The sequence below is a fragment of the Mesoplodon densirostris genome, chromosome X, assembly GCF_025265405.1.
Source record: "Mesoplodon densirostris isolate mMesDen1 chromosome X, mMesDen1 primary haplotype, whole genome shotgun sequence".
Lineage (NCBI taxonomy): Eukaryota > Metazoa > Chordata > Mammalia > Artiodactyla > Ziphiidae > Mesoplodon > Mesoplodon densirostris.
Window position 1 is genome coordinate 91123176 of NC_082681.1, and position 8082 is coordinate 91131257.

An 8082-nucleotide genomic window follows, 5' to 3' on the forward strand; every position below is an offset into this window, starting at 1 on the left:
GCCAGGCGGCCATTCTTTGTCCAGAATTTTCTCTATTATGTATATCCTAGTGCCATGTAAGATGTAATTTGAAAAAAAAAAAAGGAAGTTTGACTGCTTTAAATGAACAAATTAATTAAAGGTGTGAAAACTATTTTTAGTGCCTTCTGTGGAGCTCACTTCTGGTTGAGTTGATCAGGGATGACCTCAAAGAAGAGATTTTGAAATTGGGAAGGGTTTTGCAGGCTAAGCTATTGGAGGGGAAAGGGAGGCATTCTAGGAGAAGGGGATTCCTTGGTAAGCACACAAGGCCCTCTTGATTTGCCCTCTGGTTACCTCTCCTCCCTGACCTTGTGTCAACCCTTCATGCATGCCCTTTACACCACCCATTACGGTAACTCATTGTTCATTCAGTGTATCACACTGTCTCATGCCTCTGTGCCTTTGCACAAACTGTTTCCTCTGCCCATTGGAAATCGTGCCCTCTCAGATGCCTTTACCTAACACCCCTTCACACCATCCACCACCAGTTTATTTCAGTGGCCTTCTGTGCTTCCATAGCATTCTCATGGTACTTACAATCATAAGTGTACTTTTCTGTGTTCCTTATTAAACTGTAAGGGCCTCAAGGGTGAAGACATATCTAATTTAACTTGGTATCCCTACTATGCTAAGCATGTGTTTAGTCGTTGTTGGTTGAGTGAATGAATGAATGAACGAATGAATAAAAGAATGAACAGATCTTTTTGGATTGGAGGCTTCTTGTTGGGGAATGGAGTAAGATAAATAGAGGTTAAAAAATGAATTCTGGAGCCAGCCTGCCTGAGTTCAAATCTCCTCCCTCTTACATGAGCAAGTTACTTAATTTCTCTGTGCCTCAGTTTCCTTGTAGACTCTGTCTGAGGATTAGATGAGGTAATATATGTGAAAGCTCTGAGAACAGCACTTGCCACACAGTAAGTACTATAGACACATTAGCTTTTCATCATTATCACTACAGGTTGGCTAGGTATAAGTGGCCAGACGATGGATGACCATAAATGTCAGGCCAGGGAGTCTGAACTTGGGTGGGGACTTGCTGATGGCCTTTTGAGATAAGGTGAAAGTGGCCCTGTCATAAGATAGTCTAGTCTTCTGTGGGGGATCTGGATGAAGTATATGAAAAGGAGATTGGCAACAAAGGTAGAAAATTTTAAACTATGTGATCTAGGTATGAAGAGATAATTTCTGGATTCAGATGAGAGCAATGGGGGCAGAAATGCAGTTCTTGGTATGGATGGAGTAACAAGCATTTTGGCTGATAAAAGAGACTCTGAAGACAGATGGCTTGGGTCTGAATCGCAGCTTGGCCACTTACTGTTCCTATAACCTTAGGAAAGTGACTTAACCTCTCTGTGCCAGTTTCTGCTCATAAAAATGGAATTATAATTATTTTTTTCTCCTGCTTCATAGGAGTATTAAATGAGTTAAATTATAGAACAGTACCTGGCATATATTACTAATATTATTATTCTCGTCCCACAAAAATCCCTAAGGTAGCCACAGCCTGTCAGATCTTCTGAAGGCAGGAGTAGGCCTGTGTTGCCAAGAGAAGGCAAAGAAATGTAATCACTGAGTTGGTCTCTGTGGCTGTGTAGCATTTCAGAAGGTGAAGTCGTTCACATGCTCTCAGCACCACCTTTCCAGGTTCTCAGGGGCCCAGGTGCCCACTATAAAGGTACCCACTACACAGTGGATAGTATATTCATAGAGCAGTGGATGGATGAAATCCAAGATACTGTGAGAAGTGACACAACTCCTTATTCATCCCTCCCATCCAAAACAGAGATTTTAAGATCCAGTGACCTGGAAGACTCTTCTATTAAAAGAAAAGACCAGCAAGAAGAAGAGAAACCATTGTAAGAGATGAAGATAGAATAATAGTTTCCATTTGTTGAGTACCTACTATGTGCTATGTGTTTAATGTCATTATTTAATCTTTCCGGTAACCCTGAAAACCAGTTATTGTTTTGCCCATTTTACAGACGAGGCAATTGAATTTCAGAAAGGTTAGTAACTTGACCAAGGTCATCCAACTTAGGGAGCACAGGCCTAGATTTGAACCCAAGTTTATCTCATTCCAAAGCTGCTACTCTTTCACTCGCAGATGTCCCATTTTGAGAATTGTGCAGGATGGGTGTTCAGATAGACCTAGTTGAATCCTGAACCCAACAACTGTTCAGCTGTGAGGCTTTGGGCTCAAGTTACTTAATATCCCTGTACCTCAGTTTTCTCATCTGTAAACTGAGGGATTTTCCTTCTCAGGGCTGTTCTAAGGAGTAAATGAGGTCAAACATATAAAGTGCCTCAGCTGCTGGTGTAAATTTAGCTATTATTATTAGGCATGTCCATGGTTCACCTCATAAGTGGCAATTCTAGGACCAAAACCCAAGTCTATGAACTCATTTACCCTTCTGTTGCCACTGTACTGGTTAGTAGCAGGGTTGACTTAGGAATGGATGGTACCAAAGGACCTGAGGTATTGGAAGTCCTGTGTGTTGTGTGTACATATATCCAGGCTAAGCTTGGAGTAGGGGCAGGTTGTAGAACCACACTGACCACTGTCTAGATCTCTTTCTGGGAAATTTTCTTCTGTTTTCTTCACTCCTAAATTCTCCCCTCCCATTTGGCTTGTGTTTCAGGAGCTACAGAAGGCCCAAAAGAAGAAATATATCAAGAAGAAGCCTTTGTTGAAGGAGGTAGAACAACCTCGCCCTCAAGAGCCTAATCTCAGCGTGGCAGTACCAGCCCCAACTCTGGCCACTACACCCCAACTTCTCACCTCCTCCTCGCCCCTGCCTCCCCCTGAGCCTAAACAAGAGGCCCTCTCAGGAAGTCTTGCTGACCATGAGTATACTGCTCGTCCCAATGCCTTTGGCATGGCCCAGGCAAACCGCAGCACCACACCCATGGCCCCTGGTGTCTTCTTGACCCAGCGGCGCCCTTCAGTTGGCTCCCAGAGCAATCAAGCAGGACCAGGTATGACTGGCATATGGTTGTAGAACTGAGAAGGATCTTAGGGTCACTGGCTTCAAACCCTTAAGCATTCTGGTAAATGAGAACACCTGGGAGGGACACTGATGGGCAACCTAAGATACTTGGACTTGACCTCATAGGCCATGAAGAGACATTGACTGGTGTTAAGCAGAGACAAACTCAGATGTGGGTTTGGAAAGATCCTTCCGGTGGGCCAGAGTGGAGGGTGGGTTGAAGGTGGGAAGTCTAGGAAGGAGGCACATACACAAGTCCAGGCTGCAGTGAAGAGAGGCTAGGGCTCTGGCAGAGGGAATGAAGGAGGGGATAAATTGATCAAATAGGGAGGAGGTCACATGAGACATGTGATTGATGTGGTGATGTGGTGATGAGGTGATTTGATGTGGGGAAAGAGGAAGTGGGGAGAGCTCAAGCCCTCCTTTTCCTCACTTTGGCTCTGAAAGCCCAGTCCCTAGAGTACGCAGCTCAAGGGTGATGAGATTGGTGCTTGTTTCTAATGAAACAAGGCCCTGGGAGTGGCAACTTCAGGGACACCGAGCTATAATCACTAACCAGGCACTTTTTCAATCCTGGTGGGCAGGATAAGAAGATGGAGAGGCACAATCACCTTGCAGAAGTTAGGAAGGAAAATAGGACCAAAGAAATCAGTGGGGAAAAGTAACCAGACAGAGTAACCAGGGAGTCTGTAGCCAATGCAGGAGGTCATAGGAGGAAGAGCCAAAGCATGTGGTGTTGGATGGGAGTAGTTAAGGGGGGCCTCTTGGCCCAAGATGGTCCTGGAGCCAGGCATAAGGATGGGGAGACTCTGTGGGCAGAGGAACAGAGGAGGAGGGTGGCCCAAGGACAGTTGGTGCTGGAGCTGCTGCTGGCACCCTTGCCATATCCTTTGCTTACCTCTCCCTTCCCCCACAGGAAAGCGTCCCAAAAAGGGCCTGGCTACAGCAAAGCAGAGACTCGGCCGTATCCTGAAAATCCACAGAAATGGCAAACTGCTTCTGTGATCCCCTTTGTGTCCTGCCCCTCACCCCTTCACCCCCATTGCCTTCTCCGTTGTCAATTCTCGGGGCACTCCTGGATCCTACCTGCCCCGGACAAGGTGCTGAGGCGCATTGTCCTGCTTTCTTGGAACTGACCAAAGGCATGGACTCTCCCATGGGCCCCTTCACCAACTCCCTCAACTCCCTTCCCTACTTCCACTGGAGCATCCTGCCTTCCTTTTCCATATCTCTGAGTAGCCAGTAAATGGGAGAGGTTTCCAGCTGACTAGAGCCCTCTTTTCTGCTGCCCCAATCCATTTCCCTTTCACCAGCTTTGTCTGCCCTTTACTGTCATCCCCACTTAAAGCTGGAAAGCAGGATGAGGAGAGGCATGGGGAGAGCCTGGGCCCCTCGGTATTTCCCTGGTCATGAAGTGGGAGGCCCAGTGCTCAACATTTTCTGCGGCTCCAGCCCTGTCTCCAGAAGCCTGCCCACCTCTGCCCATTCTCCTTCCTCTTCTTAGCCCAATGGATGTGTCCCACTCAAGACTCGTTCCTGGGAGAAGCCTCTGGCCTCTGCCCCGTCTTGCCAAATGCTTCATGGAAATAAAGAGGAGGGCCCAGAGTCTTCTTACTGCCCCACCGTGGGCCATTTCCAGAGTGGCCTAGAAAGGCCATGGGCTGACTTCATTCATCCTTGGGAAGAAGAGAGATTCCTGTCACTTCTCAAGGTGGGGAGAGGACCAACACCCAAGACTTTGACCGAGACTTTGTAGCCCATTGGAGGAAACTACTTTTGGGTGGCTACAGATGAAGCCACCTCTCCCAGGGTGAGCTCCAGGGATTTGCCTAGAGTTTGAGGTCCTACAGAACATTATCCACATAGCTTTGGCTGGGCTCCAGGAGGCAAAGACCATCTCCCAAACGCCTTGAAAGCATCTGCCACTGAAGCAGATAGCCCTTGCTCTACGGCCTGATCCCTTCACCCGTACCACAAAGCACAGCCTGGACCTTCTGGAGAGGATGTGGCAGGACAGCTCACCCCAGGTTCTCCATCAGTAGCCTCCCTGCTTCTCTCCCCACCTTGAGGTCTTGGTCTGAAGAAGACTTCGGAACTCACATCTTCACTCCTGGACCTTTACACTCCCAGATGTCAGGTGGACGCTCAAGCAGAGTGCTGATGTCGGGGGAGCCTGAGCCTAGGAGCGGAGATGCCCACCTGTAAAGGAGCAGATCATCTGAACCTCCCACCCCCTCTTCCCTTTGTGAATGTTTCTATTGTCCAGACAGTGCCCACCCCCTCCCTCACCCTCCCCCAGCTCCCTCCACCTCCACCTGTCTTGCCTCCCTGGTGACCTGGACTGGATGGAGAATGTCTCCCTCTCTCCATTTCGGCACTGCCCAAGTGGAGTGCTTCATTGTCTTCTACCCCCCACTTTAACTTCACCTCAGTTTTCCCAGTGCTTCTGGGGAACTTAACAGCTACCGTGCAGGCCACAGGGAATATGTGAGGCTTCCCTGGTCGTCTTCGTGTCTCCAGTTTGTCTTTCTTTTCTCCACAGCCCGACATTTACTCTCCTTCCTTGGAATCAGGGGTCCCTCAGCCCCATATCCTTTTCCTATCTTGGGGGCCCCAGGGGCCAAGCAGTCCTCCATCTATACACACCAAAGGCAAAAAAGCCTGGCTACCTCCCCCTTAGCACGTGAGGTTCCCACTCCCCTCCCCTCTGTTTCTGCCCAGCTTTGCTTTTCTTGGGGATTTCAAAGCAACAGAGGGTAGTGAGGGGAGGGAAGAAGGGCAGCCTGTGTCCCTGTGTAGGCAACTGCCTGACTAGGCCCTGACTGCTGTAACCAAGACCAGGACCCCAGCCCTTCTGCCCATTAACACCCCCCTCCCCTTGATCTTTCAAAGGCAGCTAATTGCTAGCATATCCCCCCTGGTTCCAGGCCTCTTTCCCTTCTGTTTCTTTGTTAAAAGTTTTGTGGAGCTGAAACCCAACCTCCATTTGACTGGGTTTCTGATTAATTTAGTTGGGCTCTCAGAGCTGGCTGTTTGTTGTTTTGTGTTTTAAATGAAAAGCAAGTTTACCCTCAGATTTACGCTTTTCCAAAGAGGCTAGTGTGCTTTTTTTTTTCTTTCTTTTTTTTTTTTTTTTTAATGTTTCAGGTTCTAAGTGAAGTGAGTTGGGGAGGGGTTGGGAGTGGTTGTAACCAAGGTTTAGAACATGATGAGAGAGTTACCTCTGGTCTCCAATCCCCAGCACAACTGGGGCTTGGATAGGGGGCAGGGAGAGAGGATTTCTATTCACCTTTAATATATTTTTACAAAAAAGCAATTTAAAAACAAGCCCACCGCTTCTGTACATGTCTAAATATATTTTTAGAAGTGGGTAGGATTGTGAATTTCTGATGCAGGGCCTTTTTATAAACAGGTTAGAATAGCATCATACAGACTTCTCTGTTGGTTTTTTTTCCCCTGTTTTTTTCTTATGTTGTGTTACTAATGTAATTTATATATTTTTTTTAGATCCTCCCTTTCCTATAGAGATAAAAGTGATTTATCTTGGCAATTGCTTTGCTCAGCATTCTTTTTTTTTTTTTTGGTGGTGGTGGTGGGAGTGGTGGGGTGTTGGGGTCCAGGAGTACTGCCTTCTCTTTACATTCTGTCTCTCTCATCAACTCACCTCTTCCCCAGTGCACAGCCTTATGCCCGAGGTGGGGAGGGGACAGGATCCCTGCCCTCACAAGAGACACAGTTCACACACCAAAAACAGTCAAAAGTATAGTGAGCAGAAGAGAAAGGGGTGCAACAATTCAAAGGGGCCTGACAAGTTTGTTGGGAAGGCTTTCCATGGCTTCCATGGGCTGTTTTTACTGGCTATACCTGTATCCTCTTTCTGTGAATGTGAAGTTGTGGGGTTTTATTTTTTCTTCCCCTTCTCTCTCTCTCTCTCTCTCTCTGACATGTTTCTCAAACCTGAACTTGATTACTGTGTTAGGGCCAGTGCAAAGGATATAATTATTACAGCTAGCATATCATGCTCATTTCCTTGTGCCAGATACTGCTCTTAGTGTTCTATGTATATTGATTCATTTCATCATCACCAGTATCCTCATGCTACTGATGAGAAAACAGGCAAAGGAAACTTCCGGCATCACACATCGTACGTTGTGGAGCCAACCTGGTTCCACAGTCTGTGTTCTTATTACTCTGTTCTAGCACCTCTCACGGATAACCACTACTGTTTAAGTGCCTTTTCTGTGCCAGGCGTTGGGCTAGGGATTTTACCTAGGATATGTCATTTAATTCTCACTGACAACCCCAGGAGATAGTTCCTAGCCCTATTTTACAGTGAAGGAGACTGAAGCTTGCCACTGGCCTTCCACAACAGGATCTCCCTGATGCCAAAATTCATGTGCTTTCTTCTCATCATGTTAGAAAATCTTCAGCAGCTCAATGACCCAACAGAAGTTTATTGAGCACTTGTGTGCAAGACGTAGCATTGAGAGTTGTGTCCTGAGGAGAGCCCTTGGGGTGATATCAGAAGCCTCAGTTCCAAATTTACCACCACATGGACTCTCTGTGACCGATGGCAGGCTGCTTACTGTCTGAGGGTCACTGTAAAAGAAGTTTGAACCCAATCAGGATTTCTTCATCCTGGAGATTTTGCTTCTGTAGGCTCTGGGGTGAGGCTGGCTGGGTTTGGCACCTACCGGCTAAATGACCTCCTCCAGCTCTCCCAATATGAATCTTGGTATTGGGCAGGATTTGGATAGAGAAGGTTCTTGTCTGGGGCATGGGGAACTGTGTCTCCTGGTAGAGAGGCAACAGGGAAGAGAGGAGGGATTTTAGAGCCCTTGCAGGAATGGTGGGCTGGGTTCTCTCTGTCACCAACTCCCACCCCACCCTTTCCAGTAAGGGGCCAAAGCACTGTCACCAGCCTCAGGTTAGAGGATAAGCTAGAGTCTTGGTCACCTTACTTACTCTTCAGTCTAAAAAATGGAAGGAGAACAAGAACACCCAACTTCAGTCTTCTCTCTTTCCAATATGGAGTGGCAAAGTGCACAGGACTTGTCACTAAGAGCCTGCCTTC

General features: G+C 47.3%; 1 protein-coding gene across 3 annotated transcripts in view; it reads left to right on the forward strand.

The window, feature by feature from the left end:
• Positions 1-6516, forward strand: part of PHF8 (PHD finger protein 8) — a 92744-nt gene extending 86228 nt beyond the window's left edge. For all 3 annotated transcript variants that reach the window (XM_060087297.1, XM_060087298.1, XM_060087299.1), the window contains 2 exons: positions 2661-2997; positions 3925-6516. In XM_060087297.1, coding sequence (XP_059943280.1) covers positions 2661-2997; positions 3925-4013 — 426 coding nt within the window. In that variant the 3' untranslated portion in view covers positions 4014-6516. The remainder of the gene's footprint in view (positions 1-2660; positions 2998-3924) is intronic.
• Positions 6517-8082: the final 1566 nt, after the last annotated feature.